This window comes from Lingula anatina, chromosome 4 (genome assembly GCF_051362555.1).
Source record: "Lingula anatina isolate TDL-2025a chromosome 4, LinAna3.0, whole genome shotgun sequence".
Classification (NCBI taxonomy): Eukaryota; Metazoa; Brachiopoda; class Lingulata; order Lingulida; family Lingulidae; genus Lingula; species Lingula anatina.
In genome coordinates, this window is record NC_141770.1 from 18,230,101 (window position 1) to 18,252,458 (window position 22,358).

Sequence of the window (22,358 nt, forward strand, 5' to 3'; positions counted from 1 at the left end):
TTCTACTGGTAGGCCCTGAGCATGAAACAACCTAAAATAAAATTTCATTTTTATATGAACTCATTTCACTCTGACCTCACGTTTGCTGATAGCAATTAATAAGTAATGACAGGAAACCATACGTGAAAACAAAGGAAAATATAAAATGAGGGATCACATATTATGTCGTCATACTACTGTACATAGTGGAGTTGCCATCAAAAGGAGGGTCAACATTTATTTCACCTCTTCGTATCCGCAATTTCTCGCTCTATCAAGTTCTTTTTCATCCACGTAAGTTCAACTGAGATCATGATAAGTGCAATTGCTTTTTTCTGTCACTGTTTAATTGATATTAACACCAAAAATCTGAAAAATAGGGCCCTTGAAATCGTGCTACAGCTAGAAAAGTGGTCGTCTTGAGCCTCGTTTGGAGAATTTTGAAATCGAGGTCTGGTGCCGGTTACAGTGCAATATATAGGTTATAGAGAGATATGCGGGGTATAAACATTTAAGGGAACCCGGAAGAAATATGTATTTGTTGCGTGAATATTACACTTGTTATCGAATCGATTTGTAATACTTTATGATACCTCATGGATAAGGAAAAAGAGGGGCTTCCGCTGCTCCATGAAGAGCCCGAGGACAGTACGCTGGAACGCTGGAAATCGCGCGCGGCAATTCTAAGTATTTTACTGATTTTGTTCTGTGAAAGACTAGCGTATTATGCCATCACTGTGAACCTTGTGGCATTCTGTAATGATTATATCGAAGAGGACAGCGGACTGACAGTTGCCTTGCTTTTTCAAGGTAAAAAACACGTTCTTTTGCAGCTGTTATGTTCACTCGCACGCACATACATGCATATACGTGCGCACACGCGCATTTGCACGCGAATGTGAACAATAAGGGATTTTAAGCTCATCGAGAGTAAGAGTACCAGGGTTCTAATGATATATTTAGCTTATCATTTACAGAAAACTGGATTACACATTTGATCTAAGATAATTTTGTGTTTATGATATGGCACTGATACAATGTATAATAGCAAGCCTGTGCACAGTTGCTCTTGTAAATACATCCTACGTCCTGAGTGGGGCAGATATGAATGTAATGCGATGGAATCACTACATGCCTAAGCGCGTAATGCTATCCTGTTGTAAAATTTCGATAAAAGAACATCCAGTCATAGCGATAAACATGGTAGACATAGGCCTACTCCAGGATCGTTCAGTAAAGAGTGCAGTGGATTTATTTATTTATTTATTTATTTATTGATTTTGATTGATTGGTTTAGTTGTTTGTATTTTCAGTATTTTTTATCATTAGGATTATTATTAATAATTATAATAACAACAATAATTATAATAATAATAATAATGAGTAAAACATTTTATGCTTAATTAATTTTTAATTAAAGAAATGCGGTAAAATCATCTCTTCCCTTAACCACTTTCAACACACTAGTTCTTACACATATTGCAATACTTTGATATAGGTCATCAGCATTCACTCTCACGTGTGGTAGCAGTAAGCTATTGTCACATAAAATGAACTTTGATATTAAAGACACAGTAGACCTGTGCGGGCTTTGAGCACGAACAATTACAATTTACTATTTTTCTGCAGGTGTCCTCTAACTGATTTCTTAAACGTATTCTGCTTTCGAGCTTCGCGTTAAAATGTGCGTTTTAGTACCGCTCAGTTTAGCCTTCATTAACCTTTGATTAAGTGAGGTGCATATGCGCATTCTTTGAACTTTCACTTCTCAAAAAGAAAAAAAAGCGATTTTTGAAGGAGTTACGAAAATATTTATTTTCAAAATGATAAATAATGGCTTGCACCCCATTTCCATAGATTTTTAGATCGATCTATCGCTGTGGGGAGTCTCACTAGATTACTGTCAGCTTGGCCGGCTTAAGCGTCTGTCCCGCCTACTAAAAGCTGTAAGGGGGTAATTAACTATGGTGCCCGCTCGGTTGACTGCAATTTAGCGTGAACCCCCAAGGAAAGCACCCTTGGAGATGAGACGAGTGGGCTATCTATGAAGTAGTAGAAATAGAATATTCAAAAAATAGAAATCGTATGTTCCGTCCCTTTTATCAAAATTAATCTTATCATATCACTATTTACTGACCCCATTCCATAGCTTTGGGACCTTTATTGAACTGATTAGGTATACTCACCATTCAGTGTAACTGTGGCAAGCATTTCGCCTTGCAAATGCCTTTTTGTTAGCAAAGCCATCCTTTGTGACACTTTTGTTACGTAAACCTCTGAACTTGTTTGTTGAATCATCAACAGATAAGGTTAATTGTTGTTGAAGCAATCGTTTTTCCCTTCTTTTTAAAAGATTGTTTCCTCTCTACATTTTATTTATGATTTTAATTAATTAATAAATTAATTAATTAATTATAGGATAGGATAATGAATAAACAGGCGGGATGGAGTGCTTGGATTGCAATTGGTCCGAATGGCGTAGAAAATAAGGCCTTTGAAATCGGCAGTGTCTATATGTCAACTTATCGTCCATCTTCCGATATGTAATCATCTTTTATCTTACAAGAGATTATAAGTCAGAGCAACCCACTCTGCATGACTCTCTTCTTTGATAGAATACCAAGGTAAAAGTGCACTTTTTCTTTAAGGAACTGCGTTTTTCTTGCCTTTGGTCCCGGGAATTATTGCAGATACCCTCCTGGGCAAGAAGAAGTTGCTTACAATATGTCTCCCAGTGTATATACTTGGTATGTATGCCGCATATTGTGCAATATCTTAAAGTTGTAGTACATTTGGGTAGGACCTTTGGGTGTCTCTGTCTTTCTCTCGTGTTGTTACGAGGATAAGCTATTTTTATTTCGTTAACCTCCATATTGATTAATAAATTAATTATAAATCATTAAAAATATACATAGAATTATCAATAAGATTACAGCTCGAGTGATTGAAAGAAATGGCGTTTAATTTTCATCTCTACAGGTGGAATATTTCTGACGATTGCCGGGGACATACATCAGGAACAGGTAGGTCAACATATGTATAGTGCTAATGTATGTAGTATTGTTATCAATTGAATATCCATATTAATGATAATGAGAGATTTTACCCTATTTTGGGGTGTCATGCAGAGATTAACCTGATCTTGTTCAGATGTCAGTGAAATCACCTGGCGATGCGGCAAGTGAATCAACCATTGGTTTAACGTTCTCTGCTCTGTGGGAACTAGCTGTAAACTTTCCTTTACATTTCAAAAGTAAAATAAGTATCTGTTAATTTTGGGTTCTTTAGTTATCGGAAAAGATTTTTTCTGTGTAAACTAAGCCAAATTAAGCAAAACTGATGTATGAGCTACTGGAATGCCTAAGCTAAGTGGGCAACTTATGGCGACGCATATCATAGTTGTATCAAATACGAACTTGATAAATGTGATCAGGATGAAACTATAACATTAATATTACTACCATTTCTCTTTTCAGTATGTTAAGGCACATTGTGAGAGTTATAAGTATAGTATTGCTTTGTATATTTGCACATCCAATTGTGGGACACTTCTCTGCCTAGAAAACGCTCTTTGTCACCTTTTGCCAACAAGAAGACTTGTAAAACAGAGATTATATACTGTGCATGTATACGCATAGTCTCAACAGCCCGTGTTGGTTGAAGACGCAATGGGGTCGTGAACCAGTCAATTTTTACTAGTCTTTTACAAGTTTGAAAGGCACATAAAGCTTATGGAGTAATTTTGGTAAATGCCATTCGTTTCAGAACACCCGGGTCGGTTTGTATTACACGGGTCTATCTCTGTGTGCTGTTGGCGCAGCCTGTGTTAATTCTGTGATTACTCCCTATGGAGCGGACCAGATTGACACGAAATCTGCACAAAGATCTTTCTTTCACTGGTAAGAACGTCTCGAAATTTAACAATCAGCTGGATTCATGCGTTACTTGTTTATAAATACGCTATCGTAGACTTTAAAATCTCCGATAAACGCGAAGTTGATGATGTCTCTTTTGACGTTAACTCTCTCTCTCTCTCTCTCTCTCTCTCTCTCTCTCAGGGCAACATGAGTTTTTATTGAATAATTTCGATTAAAAATGTATAATTCCTATTAGATTTTCACATTTGGTCTTACTACACAGTTAACGCTAATGCTGCCATAGAAGGCCTTATCCCAAGAGAAATATAATACTAGAAAAACGTATGAAGATGTGGTCTTAAATTCAGACGTGCATTGTGTTTACCCTTTATGACGCAATATAAAATATGTTCATCACGTCATATTGTTTCAGGTCTTACTTCGTCATTAACGTTGGTGCTTTAACGGCCATAACAGGGATAAATTACATAGAGAATGTTGACGGTTACTGGTTGGGTTTCATGTTTGCCCCGCTGTCTCTTACCATAGCGCTAATTGCCTTCCACCTCACCAAAAAATGGTGCACGGAAAGAGACAATCCAAGTACGTTGCCTACTTTCTTTATACATTATTACTTAAACCGTGGACTATTTTGTAAACCGTATATACATATTTTTTAGTTCCACTGTAAAATAATCACAAAATCATCTGTATACCTAGTTTGAGCAATGACAATTGGACAATTTGCGTAATCCTAAGAATGGAAGAATGGGATCCCTTTAGATTTGTACAGGTTAGGTATAGGTTCCGTCAAAAGGCAAGGGTCGGTGACGAATGTCACCTGCACGAAATGTTAGGAGAGAGCTTGTCATTCTTTCTACACTAGCCTCACAAAAGAACTGGAGATTTTAGTCTTCTTAGGACCAAAATAGATCGGCTTTATTCCACATTTTAGACTTCATAGACCAAAGATAATAGAAAAGATTTTAGTTTTCTTAGGCCCCAGATAAGTGGGTAGTCCACATTGAAATATTGATATAAATGTAAATACCGGTAAATGTTTGAAATGTTGTTATAATAATAAGGCATGGGTTGGACCCGACAGAACCTGCAGCAGAAATTATCTTCTTGCAGAATAGTAGAATATTTCAAGCTTTAAAAGGTTTTAATTTTTATAAAGAAGATTAATTCTACATGTATACGACTTACTATTGATTAACAAATCTGCGTTGCAGGTGCCGATATTTTTCTGTTTTATTGGTCTTTTAAGGTTACTGGTTACTCGTGGCGGCACGACAGGTATTAGAACGATTCAAAAGCGGTAAATGTAACAGTGGAAGCCATGCTACGTTATCAACACGGCGCAACTTTGCGGTGGAGGCGGAAGACAAGAAAATGTTCACCAGAGTTGTTATAAATATTGCAACATTGTTAGGGTTTAGTGTTATTATGTCATCGGTAAGTTATGTCATGTGCACGCACGCACACACACACACACACACACACACACACGAAATATGTTTCCCTCTGAAGAACCGTTCCTATCCTTGAACGTTAGATTTGGTCATTAACGCAATTTAATACGAATAATTTCTATGTATTGTTCAATTCTATTACGAAAACGTGACACATGATTTTCATGCATTCAATAGTTCCAGAGCACCTACCAAATCCAAGGTCAGCGCTTAAATGCAACGTTTATCGGCACAGGGAAAATAACAGCGTCTTCCATAGGGTCATTCGATGTGTTGATCATTATTATAATAATTCCAATTCTGGATATTCTTGTATGGCCGTTCTTGATGTCGAAGGGAATTAAGATATCACACCTTTATAGGATCGGTAAGTAAACTGTAAGTGACGTCTCTTATAGCTTCTCGTCCAATCAAGAGTGAGTTGAAGATGGCGCGTGAAAAGACGAGAGATACTGTATAAATGTGAGTAGGGATTACTTGGAATTGTTTGCCTTTGAATTGGGTGTCTTAGACCGCATTCACAACGAATTGAGCCAGGCTTTACAAATCCTGGGGACTAGATATGGCGGACGTACATGAAAGAAAAACCGCCTAATCTTTTAATAGTCTCTCCGCCTCTCACACGCCTCCCCATGTGTAGTCCCAATGGAGCAGAGATATGATGACTGTACCCCCGCATATAAATATCTAACTGTATTTTGCCATTATAGGATTTGGCACACTATGGGGCATTCTGTCTGTATTTTATAATTATTCAACTGTATTTTGCCATTGTAGGATTTGGCACACTCTGTGGCATACTGTCTGCATTTGCGGCGATCCTGGTGGAAGTCACCCGAAGTTCCTCCCAGCTCAGTATTTTGGTTCAGACCCCACAGTATATTCTAATGGGTCTTGGAGAAGTGTTTGTGTACATTCCAGGTATAAAGGTCGATAAAAATGTTAAAAGATGTAATAAAACTGTATTCTGTAAAATTTAATGGGTGATTGTCAAAGTCTCAACTTGTGGCACCGATAAATTAAAGTCGAATATGTTTCAAGTGGTATTTCACATTAAGAAACAATGTTACATGGATTGGTAGAGTAGGAATATTAGATCTTAAGATAAAGTTGAGAAAATTAGCGACCTCTTACTGTATATTCCTTGACTGAGGCAACAGTAAACTAACATACACGGTAGTCCTTGCTGAAGCCTGTTTTCGACAACAGTTCGTCAATGGAACAGGGTCCCTGTCAATTGTCAATTTATTCGATCTTACAGGTTATGAAATTGCGTATATAGAATCTCCCAGTTTCACCAAGTCTACATCCATAAGCCTGGTTTTCATAAATATGGGAATCGGCTATTACTTATCCACGATGATTATTAATTTTGGAAAAGAAGGTGAGGTATTCCCTTGTGAAATCAAATATGAATGCCATCCATTTTATGTTAAAAAGGGATGCATATAATACATGTGCATGTACACGCGAAACACAGGGTCGACTTCCTCATATTATTTCACTGTAACATAAAGAATTGTAAAAATTTATTTTCAACAGCAGGTGTGCAATGATTCAAAACGTATCATTTATCACTATTAGAAATCATGAAAATTAATAAGGTGACGCTTTTTCGTATTCTGATGGGTGTGGAGTCATGCTCCGATCATGTACCGGGTCGTGTAATCTGAGATACGTGTATTACCACGTATTCATTTTTGATGTTAAGTTAAAGCAATTACCCTTTACTGATTTCAGATTGGCTGGCGCCGCACAAAAACCCACAGCTAGTATACTTATTCGCCATATTGATGAGTGTGGGGATAGCGTTTTTTATCCTATACCTGATTGTGACGTGTACTCGGAAATATTACCACGTATTTCATCAGGGAACTAACCTATCCGGTTGTGTGAATCCCGATGATAGTGTGTCGTCGAACCATTGACTCCTTCATCGTTGACTTTTTTAATGAACGTATGTATTGGAATGACTCGTAACACACGAAGAATGGGTGTCATCCGAAATGGGTGTCTCTCGACTTGGCGGAAAATTAAACAATGTTATTGCCGGGTTTGGAGTGAGTGTGATAGAAAATAACGACAGGCCAGTGAGTGCAGAGTCGCAACGAAAAAAAGCTGACATGTCCACGGATATTTTTCCCTTTGAAGTAGAAAATGCATATAATTTAGGTAGATATTTCAGTTGGACGATCTTCTCTAACGGCTGTCTAGGGTTCAACAAACAACAAGTGTCTATTCTGATGGAGTAGAGGGTATAGGTAAATACGTGAAGGTTAAATAATCGGTTTTGCTCCAAGTGAATATTGTGGACTCGTTGCGTTGGCTGTGACAGCTTAAGGCTGTGGTAACTGGGTTTCCTTGGAAGACAGTCTAAATGATAGGCTCTGTGTGGCCTCTGATAAATATACCTGACTTCGATGGTATGGAGGGTTCCAATGAAGCTTATTCCAACGTTCGCTGGAGTTTTTTCTTGGCTATATAGGGAGGTAATAAAAGTGTAGTCATCAAGTGATTCTTAGTGGCGGCTGGGTAGATGTGAGGGCGAATTACCCTGTGTTCCTGCAGCAATCACAAAACCGCTTGGAAACGTTTTCATAGCCAAACAGTAAGAATAGTAGTATAATTATATTATACTAAGTGTTGGTTAAATATTCTTAATGGCACTAAATGTCTTAATAGTTTAAAGACATTGAGACGCATGTATAGTGCAATTTTTTTAGATATAAAATATTATTATTATCATGTTGAGTGTTGTTGTTGTTATTGTTATCTTCAATGATGTGACTGTGAGTTACACACAAAGTAACCATTATAGTTTACGCGAAATTAACAAATCAAATATGGAAAAGCAAACGAACCTTTATCGGTGTATGTGTACATTGCGTTTTCAAAATAAGTAAATAAATAAATTAACAAATAAAACATGTAAATATACCGGCAATAATAATAATAACAACAGAGTAGAAAAGTTGAAGAAATTAAATGTAAGTATATGAACATATTTCAACTCGACCTTTGTGTTAAGTAATTTATCTCACATAAAAGATAGATATTGCTACTGTCTTGTCGAAATTTTTTATCGTATGAAGTAAATGATAAACTTTACTGTCCAGGGCCGTAGCCTCCGGGGGGGCAGGGGGGGGCAGCTGCCCCCCCCCCCTGGGATTTAGAATTTTCCACACTGGTAGGGGGACACCCCCTCTCCCTTCGGGGGCTTTGCCCCCTCGTGTCCGCTTACTGCCCCCCCTGGCATTTTGCTCAGGCTACGGCCCTGCTGTCAGAGCGTGTCATTAGATGCAAATGCACATGTTTACGTGAAATTGTATTTCCATCTATCCGAAACTCGTTGACACCAGCTTAATCATAACAAGAGACTCTTAATTGCCATGCAGGGAAGGGTGAGACTGTGAACAAGCTACTATTCTACATGTATTATCACATGTAGTCCGCCTCGCAGCATTATTAACGCTTTTCTCATTTGGGAAGGGATGATTACTGGTTTTAAGAGTAATTTATTTTCTATATGAGATGCACTTATAAAGGTTTCAAGGGTTGTAAAGGTACACCCGTAAAACAAAATTGAACGGTCCATTGTTGAGAGTTCAGATGGATATTTTTGAATGACGCAAAATGCTAAGAACGGTGTGTGACTGGTGAACACCCTACTAGTGCATAACTCCCCAAGGCGAAATAGAAACAGTTATTAAATAATAATAATAATAATAATAATAATAATAATAATAATAAAATATGAAAATTTAAGGCACCCGCATTAAGTTCTCGTTGAAACCACTTTCCCTCGATCGTCAATATTTGTCTGCCATGACTATTTTATTTGAATTTATGGAGAAATTCTGTCTGCTGTTTACGAAAAGAACAAACTGGCACTCCGCCAAATCAATGCAGGTGCTTGGTGACTGTAATCAAGCCTTAATTGTTGAAGGTGCGGAACACCTGCCGTCCAAGATCGAGATAAGGCAGGGAAATTGTCGTGACTTTTAAAAATCTCTGGCATGTTTTGAATACATGGAATGAATTTGTCATACGTAAAATCTTAATTAGGAAGTGTAATTTCACACGTTTTAAAGAGAAAATCCATACCTGATAATTCTCACGGCGTGAAAACACGTTGGTTACATGAAACTATATGGTAGTTGAAGAAATTAAGAAGTCTGTAAGTTACTGTAAGTAACTGACTCGCGCTGCCAGTAATTACGCCGCGGGATATTCAGGGCACAGACCGTGATCATAAGATACCGCGAATAGAAAATAGATTTTTAGAAAATAGACTTTCCATGTGAACGAAGCCTAGTGTCCCCCTATCTCGTGCTTGGTAAAGCTTTCATGATCATTACTGGTCCTCTTTATCGGTAAGCAGCAAAATGACCGTACATTGTGCATCACGTTGTTTGCCTATCACTTCCAATCAGGCAATCCCATATTTGACTTCGAGCTGACCTTGGCATCAGGGCACCCTTGCTATATAACATCAAAGAAGTGCACACGACTTCTGTTGATGACAAAGAACCCAAAATGGCAACGTGGAGTTTGTGTCTTATGGTGATCAGTACTTTTGCGTCGTTGCAGTTTGCAACGGGTAAGTTGGGTGCTTTTAGGGTATAGAAATACTACAAAACACGGTATGTTCACACATCCTTATCATATACATGAATGGCATGTTAGTAGTGAACTCCTATTAAAGTTTTATGTCTTAAAACTCGAATCGTTGATTTGTAAAATTTTTCAGCGCACTAAAACTGCGTTCAAAGCAATTTTGAATAGTGTGTAATATGACCATCGAGGTGAGCTGCTCAGTTAGCTGAACACCTCCTGGATGTGTTGTTTTTTTCTTTGCACTGTCAATCGCAGAAAGTGGCAAATTTGCTCTATGCTTGGCAATTCCCATACATGTGTTATAAAATGTTTATGAAAGGGGGTGATTTCAATTATTTGTGATATTTGATTTTATTGATTCTATACCGTGGAATACCGTTTCCAATGAACAGTAATAATTATTTAACGAAATTCTTCAATCTCAATTTAAAAGTTGGTAATCCTCATTATGTCCACTCAACCGCTTTAAATTATACACCGCTGCCATACGCTATTTATTCAAGATGTCCTGAAGCAGTTATTAGTATCATGCATAAATCACTTGTTTTTCCTGTACGTAGTATTGAACAAGTACTAACCACGCATCACTGCAAAGCTCATCATTATCATGTGAGCAGTCCTATGGTAAAATAAGTTGAGTTTTTTCTTCTCTTTTTTCCCTTTTTTGTTCATCACGTTTTTTTTATCTGGTAACCTGATATCAGGACTTTCTTAATCGTACTTCGATTATTTTCATTGTTGTCGAAGCTACATGTATACCGGGGTAGTATTTCTCTTCTTTTTATTATTTCACAGCACTTGACTTATTCCATGAGTATTTTACGTTAAACGTATTCATGTTTATACATTTATTTATTTATTTACATTGTATTTATTAATATTGTGATTTGATGGCAAATTAAACCCTTTCTCATTTACATTAACATAATATATGTAATAAGGCACGTGAAAGGTAACTTCACGTGCCACCAGAAAAGGGGTCAAGTGGACTTGCGTAAGTATACGGCGAACTTGACCGCACAAGCTCAGATCTTATCTTAAACGTTCCGCAGATATCTTCACCTAGCCCATGTTTACACGTTCAATAGTCAATTGACGTTGAGTTTAAGCGCAATGGGTCATAAACAGGCCTACCCAACTACCAGACTCGGCACCTAAGGATCCTGAATTAACCGGTATATCGGACCACACTACCCGTTTTCAAGGTGTGTGTCAGATCGCATTTCGGAGTATCAGCCAGAACACCGACAGGATGAGCCCTGGCATGCTCGGCTGTCACCTTGATTGGATAGTAAACGATTGTCGTAAAATCGCTGTATGATTTTAAAACCGGGTGCATAAATTTGAAAGCCACCTAGATGAACCTTAGACTGCCACATTAATCTAATACAATGCAAAAAAGCCCTATCAAAAGTGGTTAAAACATTCAAACCGAATGTCGTAAAGTCTCCATATATCCCCATAGAGACAAAAAAAAAAAAAAAAATAGAGTACTCTAAAGTAAGAGTACAGTTTAAGGTTGTTCAGCCGAGCGTGGATGAGCCCGCAGTCGTGCTACAAAATTTGTTCTGGGTTATGATACTCCGAAATGCGATCTGACACACACCTTGAAAACGGGTAGTGTGGTCCGATATACCGGTTAATTCAGGATCCTTTGGTGCCGAGTCTGGTAGTTGGGTAGGCCTGATAAATAAGAACAGTAGAAGGGGTGAATCCCCAATCCGGTCGATTAGGGTGGCATCCTTCAAAGCACACAGAGCTCGTTACACTTTTGAGTGGCTAAAGAGAAAAGATTCGGATTGATAACCTTTATCTCCGAGGTACACAATGTCCAAAACTGGCAGATTATAGGAGTATTTTTGTTTAATTAGTGACTGTTGATTTGCTTCTATAATGCAGTTTGTATAAATGAATAAAACCGCATTCAAGGTGCTTTCGGAGGGCGGAATCAGGAAGAAGCGTTATTTGCCATTATCCTCTGCCAAAACAAATAAAAAAACAAACAAAAAATCAGAGGCGAGGTTTACGGTGTGGTTTACAGTATGTATTAATCAAATGTCAAGAAGTGAGTATGAGGGTCTGACTTAATTATTCTTTTCTTTCTTTCCCCAGCACTTTATGTCGTGGAACCGTGCTCCGGCGCAGCAGGTGTGCCCCCCGGCAAGAACTGCCGCGACGTCCCGGTCGCAGAGCGCGTCCCTCCTCTCTACCCTAAGCAATTTGTCTGTCGTATTCAAGGCTGGACCGGATTTCCGGCTCAACCCAACGCCACATTTCGGGTGCACGTGCAGCAAGACAATCTCTGGCTGTTTGACTACCCGAATCTGCGTCTCCGGTTTGCCGGGCCTTCATGGGTCGGGTTTTTGAAACTGAATTCAAATTTCACGCACACCGGTACAATGTCCTACACGACGCTGCCATTTTTACCCAATTTCTGCCTCTGCAACGACGTTGGGATAGGCATATTGAAGTATGACGCTTTCGGCGACGCCACGTTCCTCGGTAGAGAGACCATCACGATCGAATACGAACACGGCGACCATGAAGTGGACCACTACGAGAAACTCGGCCATCACTTTTGGATGGACGTTGCAACGAAGCTTCCTATTCGTTTCTTCCAAGAGGGGGCGGGACTACAGGTATACAGCGAGTGGTCTCAGCAAGTTAATGCAAATGATTTTATGCTACCTGAACGGTGCTTTGGTGATTGCAATAAAAATCCTGTGCATAGTCAAGTTATGGATATGATTAAGTTTGGTATTAACCCATTGGCGTACGCTCGTGCTGCCGCGATTGAAGTTTTGAGAGGTCACAAATAAAAACAATATACATTTTGGTTACATTATTCACTAGTAAATAGGCATACATAAAATCAAATGTATACATACGTTAATTTTTAGTTGAAAAATAACGAGAAAACTCGAAGCTGTAAAATGAATTTCGACGAAAACTGTCCAAAAAATTTTTGTCTTTTAATGTTACAGATTGTAAAAAATTGACAAGGTTTGGATTCCATCCACTGGGGTGGGTTGTTAGTTACCAAATCGATCTAGTCAAATAAGTGAACAGTGACACTACTAGAAATTGTAAACCTATGTTAAATGATATGCAAAAGGTTTAATCACTATCTTTTGAAATTTAAGAAGCTTAGTTTCACGAATATGTAACTACTAGTGGTTTGATATTTTTCACTCTTTAAAATCATGTTATGTTCGTTCCGGTGGCTCAATAAACAAGATTACGTAAAACACCATGGCTTTTATCTACGTATTTCCTGGCTTCTTATTGCTCTTTAAATGCTATTTTGAGGTTGTCTTGTCGAAAACAATCATCTTTTCATCAAATGAATAAAATGTTCTACCATCGGTTGCAAATACATCTTAAAGTGAAATTGCACTTCATCTTTACGAATATGTCACCGATGTTCGTTGATACCCGGTGAAACACAGCAAGGGTTCCTTAATTGCTATGCAGGAGAGGATGAGGATGTAAACGTGCTAAGATTTCATTATCACAATATTATTTATAAGCGTACTGGCTGTTTTTTTTTTTTCATTTAATGGAAAATTATATAAAACGTCACGACATATAGAACGTACCAGAAACCCTTCATTTGTGGAAGCAGGAACATCCACATGCATTGTATATATATACCATTGTACTGATACCGCGGCGCAAAGTTATCTCACAATGAGCTCTGCAACGAGCAATGAGACTGTACTAGCGTTTTCTGCACGTTCTATTTTGAATGGAACTAGCCCGGAGACACATTATTGCAAATTACGACATGGCACTTGCGTTGCTTTTATTGTTGTGGAGAGCATATTATCTGGCGCAATCATCTTCGGTAACAGTGTCTTTATCGCTACTTTTCTAAAGTTCAAAGAATTACAAGTGCAGACCAATTATGCAATGTTCAGTCTTGCGATTGTTGATCTGCTCACCGGACTCCTTTTCGCACCGTTGAGTATTATTTCGACGTATCTGGTTGATATGGTGACGGATCTGCAGCGTTTGAGGTATGAAAAATTGTTTTGTCTTTTAAAGATTTTCATGGGCGGAAGTGTGCTCCTAGTGTCTTTCCTACATCAGTTACTCATTGCATTTGAGAGGTACATAAAAATATGTCGAAGTACTCGGTACCTACAAATGTTAAGCCGGAAGAGACACATAATGGCCATAATACTGACTTGGCTCTACGGCATTGCCATACATCTGCCCCCATTGTGTGGCTGGCACAGCTGGTCCCCGGACAAACAATGCAGGGCAAAGGACATCCAAAGGGAATTTACGCAATACGTGATTTTTCCACACGGGCCAATTTGTATTTTGGTGGTCTTTGGACTGTACGTTGCAATTTTCCGTCATGTCCATATTATAAAAAGAAGAATAAATGAAAGATTCGTCGCCGATAACCAAGCTGAAGTAAATGCTTCGCATCAAAATGCCCCGAGGATAACTCCGGTTCTATATGTACGTCCGCGGAGGGTGAGTCAGGGTGGAGAAGCTATAGCGTCAACGTCGTGTGCACCATGCGAAATGCTCCAGCATCAACCCGGGGGAGCTGAGGCTCAAATACCGCCAACAAGCACGATACCGGACAGAGGGCAAGCAAATGACGTTTCCATCTCAACCACTCGAGATGGACGTAGACCAAAGCTACCGCGAGCTGAAAGCCCGACAGAACCGATACCTTCCACGTCAAAATGCAACGTGGCATTCACAACAAAAAAGCAAAATGAAGTCAAAGCCAAACATGAGTTATCGGTTGATCAAATCGAACACCTTGGTAGCGAATTCATCAATGAGGGACCAGCAGAACAAAGGCAAGAACTGCAGTCGCCCTCAGTTGCCGCCGATATTCCAGCGATTGTCACAGCTATGAACGGAATGGAGGTAAAAGTTTCTAAAATGACAGCCCTTACTGTATGCACACTTATAGTGTTGTTTCTTCCTAGTGTAATATTAGGGTCATCTGTAGGGCAGTCTGAAAACGACGGGGATCTTTTTGTTACTTTTTTAAACATTGCAATGGAATTAGTACTGCTTAGCTCAGCAGTCAACCCTTTCATCTACGGTTTGTTGAATACAAAGATCAGACAAGCAATGTTCAAATTATTGAAATGCAATCATTTGAATTAGAAAACGAGTTCGAAGATATCCTTTTATCCAGCTGAGGTCTTGAGTTACTTTGTCAATATCTGTGCGATATTCCAGAATATTTTTTTTTTCATTTTTGGTTCTTGTTCATAAAGGGACATTTCCAATACTTACAATGTAAGACGTTCTGTTTATTGACGAGTCTATAATAACTTACTGTATCAGAGTAAAATTTTTACCATTTTATCTATGAATTTATTCATTTAATAGCTTGCCACAGAATGCATAATTAATGGACTACATCCAATGTATAACACTTGAATTGCAACTGAATATAGCGTAAATGTTTCACACCTGCAGGTATGCAACTGTTCAAAAGATTTTGGAACATTTGGGACATTACAAAATTTATCTTGTATCCCAAATTGTATATTAAATGATATATTGGCGGAGTAGGTTCGATTCCCACTCAGAATCGATTTTTCTTGTATGTTTTTAATTATCAAATCGTGTATAGGGGCCTACTAATCTCTTATTAGGGTTCAATGATTGATGTGCCGGGTATCAGCTTGTCATATGTGATGTGAACTATACTTAGGTGTTGATAAAGGTGTAGAATACTAATGTATTCAGCCTAATTGCAATAACCACACTTGGTGGAAATATTTTTTAAAAATGCAAAGTGTTGAATTTCCTCATTGCTAATCGTTGTGGTTCATTAATATCGTGGACTCAATATTCATGGTTTTCCGTTTAAGTCTTGTCGATGTATTTGTTTTGTTATGTGAATTTACTGAACATACAGGATTGCGGTAGAGTTGGAATTTGCGGACAGCTGCCCAGGAATATTTTGCATTGGTACTTTATAGCAAGCTCATTATTAGTGCAATTATCTCCAACTTGTTGCGGGGACATTATTAGTTGACATCATTAACAGTATATAGGGAAATAAAGATCCAATAAGCCATAAGCATTGCTTCCAATTTTACTGGTACAACATGTAACTGTTGGTGCTAATTCATGATCTCATTCGAGCAATTTACTAAAGATGACAAATAAGCCAAGTAATAGGCTACCCCACAAACAATCTAACATAAGCATTATAGGCATTTATCTTATTGCGGAAACAAGACATTATTCAAATTGCGAAAGTAATAGTATGAGATTGGAATTATTCAATTCATTTGTGTTAAGAAACTGCATGCATTTCAGTTTGCGTACATTCTTGTTACTGTTCATTAATTGGTGTGTTTTAGAAAACGAGATGCATCACCGAAACCGACTAAATGAAAAAGTCGTGTTCTGGAATCCCTTATGTGCAACCCCTCCCCCTCTGTGTATTACTTTTTTCTGAATTTGTTGATGAAGGACTTTTTGAATGATATCTTTTACCGCTGACATATATAAACCCATCTTCCTTTGCTACCTCTCCTGCCACAATCGTAGAATCGATAAAAATATTACTGCTGAAAAAGGATAAGTGCAAATAATTTGTATGAACGGCGACTGCGCACAAGGAAAAATTATCAGTGCCAGCTGAATCCTATTTCGGAATAATTATGAGAGATTGAAAAAAAATTTTGCGGGTGGTGGGTTTATGGAGGTAATGATGTGGGGGTGATACAGTTTAACCCTTCCCCCACTATGCGTTCGGTATCTTTTAAAAGATTCAAGCGGTTTAACTTGAATGAAATAAGTCCGACGTTGTACGTGACTCGCCTATATCAATGCATTCAAAGCAAATGATAATTACAATTTTTGAAGATAGCAATCTTTCAGTCTAAGTTTAAACGATTCCATAACACTTTTATTTCTGATTATATCACACATTTCTAAAACCGTATTTAAGAAGTAATTTTTTGTTTGTTGCCCCTGTAACAATTTCATTTAATTTCAATAAGCTTACTTGAAATAAATGTCTAAAATTAGTCTTTCATAAACTTTATTGGGGTTTGATGAACCATGGATTATTATTATCTTTAACATTTTTGCTTCAAGGAATCCATCAACGGCAAATTTCTATGATTGTGATATTTGTGACCAGGTGAGTTTTTCATAACGCAATCACCCAGTTGTATGTGATGTGAGCCCAATTTTAAGTGTTAATAAAGGTATAGAATATAACTTTTTTTGGCAAATTCCGTCATAGCGCAAATTAAAAAAAAACGTATCACAATAATTAACTTATTTTCGACAGAAATCACGAAAACAAAACACGCATCACACAATAAACTTTATATTTATGCAAAACGAAGGATACATTGTGCTTTTTATCTTATAGAAGTACGATAATGAATGATATAACATATCGTGTACATGACGTCATATTTCCTCTACGAACAATTAATTATTTAAGACATTGAGTGTAACGTTACTGAAATTGAGTGCACTTGTACACTTTCTTCTTGTACTGGAATCCTTTAGGTGCCACCCTTCCTGTCTGTATATCACCTTTTTTTTCTGATGAAAGACTTTGAATGATATCTTTTCCGCTATTTATTATTAATATCTAGACTATATGATATCTTTATTCTATATGCCCTTGATGATAGTGTGTACGTCATACCAAATAAAGGTCTATTACATTTTCGTTCAAAACCAATGCATTTAAATAGATAAACTGTTGCTCATACAATATATTTACAAATTAAACATCTAATGATAATATTTAGTGAAATCTTTTACATACGAAATTGACAAAAAGTGTTACATTATTTTGTCAAATATACGGTACATAAATGATACTGTGAAGTTTTATTCCTGCCTCTTTTCAAAGTGTCATCAAAGAGAAGGAAAGAATGGTTATTTGTACTCAAGATTACACATTCCCCCTATTTATTTTTTCATATTCTGCCTCCTCTCTTAGCTTCGAAAGACCCCCACCACCCACCCCACATGAAAATGGAAATAAATGCGCATCTCAATGAAATGCCAGATAAAAAAACAAAAACGTGTTTGTCCTGGCCACTTCTTCTACATTCTACCCCAATCCTTACTTAGCAAAATTCTGGAACTACCATTGATCGACTTTTTGTGTATAATATATTACAAAAATAGATATACATGTATACACATGCACGTCATACAGTAACATGTCATATTACCCTGCCAATTAAATTCATCAAGAAAGTAATAAGTTTTAAATCATTTTTAACAAACACAATAATAAATGATTCTTGCAGTTTTGTGAAAACAAGCGTTACGCCAAAGAATTAAAGTAACGAACTAACAATCATTATTTACTTCATATGAACTACAAGATAAATACAGCAAATAACCAATCCACAAAGTCATATATTTGCTCAACCAACCTAACCATTACACTACCTAACCAATTAAAAAAAAAAAAAGAATCACAAAAGTGCTGCGTACACCATATTATTGTGCGACTTTACTTCAGACATAATACGTGTTACAGATAAATCTACAGATTGTGAAATGTGTTTACTGCTAATTACCTTGATTTATTCACAATGAATATAACGCTGTTGAATAAACATTACCCCTCTATTTTTTTGTACTCTGCCTCCTCCCTTAGCTTCGGGGGACCCCCAACACCCACCCCAAATAGAAATGCGCATCTCAGTGAAATGGCAGATAAAGAGACAAAAAAGTGCTTGCCCCGACCACTCCTTCTACCCCAAGCCTCACTTAGCAAAATTCTGGACCTACCATTGTTCAGATTAAACGGTTGTTGATTATGTAAGTGGCACACATTTTGAGAATTCTGAGGAAATTATACTCAGAAGTGCGAATAAAGTGCACCTTAAGATACAATGCTACATACTTTTTGTACGTGCCCAACTTTTCGTGTATAACATATATCAAAAAATAGATATACATGTATAGTAATACGTCATATTACCATGCCAATTAAATTCATCATGAAAGTAATAGTAATTAAGATTTAAATCATTTTTAACAAAAAAAAAAAAGGAAAAAAAAAACAATAGTAAATGATCCATGCAGTTTTTGTGAAAACATATGTTACGTCAAAGAATTAAAGTAACAAACTAACAATCATTATTTACTTGATATGAACTCCAAGATAAATACAGAAAACCAATCCACTTTGTTCCATAAAAGTTTACATTACCTAGCCAACCTAACCATTACATTACATGACCACCACCCCCTCTCCAAACAAAAAAAATCAACAGTGCTGCATAAACCATATTATTGTGCGACTTTACTTCAGACATTATACGTGTTACAATAAATCTACAGATTGTGAAATGTGTTAACTGTCAATTACCTTGATTCATTCTCAATGCAGGTTGTGCTGTTGGATGACTTCGCTACTAATGCAAACCGTGTTCACAATATGTTCACAATATTCATCTAGTCGATGTATTTGTATTGTAACGTAAATTAATTCAACATTAGAAATCATTATTCCAAAACAATTCACAAATTTAATGTTACATTACACCGTTAAGCATTATATATCCCGGTGCACAAATCCCTGGGAGCTTAGTCTTTCATCTCTCAGTCATCAATCAAATGTTGGTAAATAAAACACCTTAGCCTCACAAAATGTTGCCATAACAAAAAAGGGGTATCAATTTCTTTAAAAGTTGTACCTGAAACGCACAACATTTTACTCATCTTTCCGCTAACAATATATTTTTTTACCATAAAAAATCAAGATAGTCAATTATATTGTGACCGTATGTTTATCATATTCACTTCACTCATATGAAGTACGTGTACTGCAGCTGTGTTATAACAATAAATGAAAAATTAATAGAAAAAAGAAAACAAAAAAGGAAAAAAGGAATGCTTCTCTATTCATATACCGATAGTTACTAAGGTATCATAGGCAGGCTTAGAATATTTAGTAGCCGGATTGTCTCAAAGTTTAAAAATTGAGTCCTAAAACAAGCCTCTGTACTTTTGTGGTACAGAACAAGAAATGGGACCCACTCTTATTTACCACATCTTAAAGATGCCAACATTGCTTTTCTAATTTCTCTATTCAGTATGCCGTATATAAAAGGATTAATAGCCGAACTTACAAAGAGACATTCGACAGCTATGTTATAAATAATACCAAAAAGTAATTTGTTGTCGTCAAAGTATTTCTCGGTCAAGATTATGATTACATTTGGAATAAATAGCAATATGAAAGTACCCACCACTACAGCGGTCATTTTTGCTAACTTAATTTCCATTTGGTTTAAGGATCTCCCCGCAGGTTTGGCACTGCGGGAGGCTTGGATTGGTGACTTCGAAGTGTGGACCCTCTCTTCTGCTTTGACTGAAGCACCGCCGCCACCATGGCTTTCCTCTCGAAAACACGTGGTCTGCTCAGTATTTGGAACCGACGATATATCCCCCTTAGACGAAACGCTCAGATCTAATGTAGTGACACTAGTGCAAGCGATCGGCGTTTCTGAAATCCCCTCATTATCTTCAGATGTTGAGGACTGTCGGTGGACATTTTTGACACGCTTCTTTTTGTTGTTGGCAGCGTGTTTCTTCATCCGTTTTCTGTGACGCAGCACATGGGAGAAGATGGCCATATACAGTCCAAACACTGCCAATATGCAGATTGGTTCATGCGGTATAATGACGTACTGCACATGCTGTTGTTGAACATGAATAGCCCGGCATTCTTTTCCAGGTGACCAGTTATTCCAACCAAACAAAGGAGGGAGGTTTATGGCTATCCCGTAGATCCATGCCAGGATTATGATGATAACAAGCCTCTTCTTAGAAAACATAGTTATGTACAGGGTACTTCGACAGATCTTGACGTATCTTTCGACTGCAATGAGCAGCTGGTGAGAGAAAGATACGAACATCACACCAACCCCAATACTAACCTTTCCTATACAAAAGTATTTTTCCGACGAAAGGTACCTTAGAGCCGGCACATTGTCCATAAGATACCCGCTTATGATAAATATCGGTATGACTGTAAGTCCCGTGAGGAGGTCAACAACTGAGAGGCTGATCAAGAGGTAATTTGACTGTTTTCGAAGCTTCTCAAAACGTACAAATGCCAAAATGAAGAGGCCGTTGCCTATAATTGTTGCCAATGCCAGAATGACTTCGACAGTGACAAATGGAATGCATGTCAACCCAATGCAAGACCGTGTCTCCGTTGATGCTTTACTTTCGTTAAGAGTCAAGTTACCGAAATCCTCTTCTTCTTCAAGTGTAACGTTCTCCATCTTGTAAATGGACTTTCGATAGGAGATTCCGGTAGAGTTGAAGATTTCCGACAACTGCCCAGGAATCTCTGACATCGGTACTTTATAGCAAGCCCATTATTAGTGCAATTATCTAAATACAATTACAATAATTGTATTTAGATATTATTATTATTATTATTATTGATAGGTAACGAATCTTCTTAGGGCTAATGAATGAGTCGTGTTATTATATACATATACATGCTTAATGAACAAGCTTAAACGACAATCAATGACGCTCCGACCAAGCATGAAATAATTGTTATTACACCTGAGGAATTGCTACTTCTAGTGAGTCCAACATTTAGTGGACGTCGAAGGCGAAGACACAGTGTAAGTTTTACTTCCGATATACTTGTATATCTGACCTGACTGACCGGTGTGCGTTATCAAATATTGGTCACAAAGGGTTATTTGAAATAAATGTCCAAAACGAGTCTTTCATGCGGTTAAAAAGAAACATTTCCCTGAGTTGTGAAGTATTCAGACAGCTGTCCAAGAATGTCGTGTGTTTTGGCACATTATAGCAAGTCATTTTTGGTGCAATTATTACAAAACGAATGATGGAAAATTACCAGTTGTTATTATTATTTGGTTCTTAATAATGACAAGGAATTGTATTCCTTCATTCGTTTTGGTGCAATCATTACAAAATGAATGAAGGAATATTATTACTTGTCTTTATTATTTGGTTCTTAATAATGGCAAGTAATAATATTGTTCATTTGTTTTGGCGCAAATATTGCAAAACTAATGAAGGAATGTTATTAGTTGTCATTATTAACTAATAATATTCCTTCATGCGTTTATTACAAACCAAACGAAGGAATATTATTAGTTGTCATTAGGGGCATATATTAACTGCATGTACGTAACTATCGCCAAACTCCAATAAGACCTCATCATCGCTTTGATTTATACTGTAAATTGTAAGTGCTGATTTATCATCCGATTCAAGATATTGAAAAATTACAGTTGCACATTGATGTCGCTGGCAAATAAGTATGATTTGTTCCATAAACAATTATAAATCTAATAGACATAACTGAGAGATAATTGAAACATGTACATGTATTTATCTTATTGCGGAAACTAGAAATTATTTCAATTGCGAGAACAATAATATGTGG

The 22,358-nt window shown here is 37.2% G+C and overlaps 3 protein-coding genes across 3 annotated transcripts; 2 read left to right on the top strand and 1 right to left on the bottom strand.

The window, feature by feature from the left end:
• The first annotated feature begins 80 nt into the window (after positions 1–80).
• LOC106164346 (uncharacterized) lies at positions 81–8,062 on the top strand. The gene is made up of 10 exons (XM_087011390.1): positions 81–789; positions 2,628–2,726; positions 2,959–3,002; positions 3,745–3,878; positions 4,270–4,439; positions 5,107–5,294; positions 5,489–5,678; positions 6,089–6,232; positions 6,573–6,695; positions 7,052–8,062. The coding sequence occupies exons 1-10, from the start codon at positions 576–578 to the stop codon at positions 7,237–7,239; spliced, it is 1,494 nt and encodes a 497-aa protein (XP_086867516.1). The 5' UTR covers positions 81–575; the 3' UTR covers positions 7,240–8,062.
• A 1,624-nt stretch (positions 8,063–9,686) lies between these two features.
• On the top strand, positions 9,687–13,176 carry LOC106164325 (uncharacterized). Its single transcript, XM_013542206.2, has 2 exons — positions 9,687–9,911; positions 12,041–13,176. The coding sequence occupies exons 1-2, from the start codon at positions 9,848–9,850 to the stop codon at positions 12,745–12,747; spliced, it is 771 nt and encodes a 256-aa protein (XP_013397660.2). The 5' UTR covers positions 9,687–9,847; the 3' UTR covers positions 12,748–13,176.
• A 6,610-nt stretch (positions 13,177–19,786) lies between these two features.
• LOC106164313 (5-hydroxytryptamine receptor 1B-like) lies at positions 19,787–21,282 on the bottom strand. The gene has a single exon (XM_013542197.2). The coding sequence runs from the start codon at positions 21,280–21,282 to the stop codon at positions 19,957–19,959; it is 1,326 nt and encodes a 441-aa protein (XP_013397651.2). The 3' UTR covers positions 19,787–19,956.
• Positions 21,283–22,358: the final 1,076 nt, after the last annotated feature.

Coding starts and splice junctions, on each gene's coding strand:
- LOC106164346 (XM_087011390.1), top strand. CDS start 576: ATGGATAAGGAAAAAGAGGGGCTTCCGCTGCTCCATGAAGAGCCCGAG. Junction 5,679..6,088: donor ATCACACCTTTATAGGATCG/GTAAGTAAACTG, acceptor TTGCCATTGTAG/GATTTGGCACACTCTGTGGC. Junction 6,233..6,572: donor AGTGTTTGTGTACATTCCAG/GTATAAAGGTCG, acceptor TCGATCTTACAG/GTTATGAAATTGCGTATATA.
- LOC106164325 (XM_013542206.2), top strand. CDS start 9,848: ATGGCAACGTGGAGTTTGTGTCTTATGGTGATCAGTACTTTTGCGTCG. Junction 9,912..12,040: donor GTCGTTGCAGTTTGCAACGG/GTAAGTTGGGTG, acceptor TTCTTTCCCCAG/CACTTTATGTCGTGGAACCG.
- LOC106164313 (XM_013542197.2), bottom strand. CDS start 21,282: ATGTCAGAGATTCCTGGGCAGTTGTCGGAAATCTTCAACTCTACCGGA.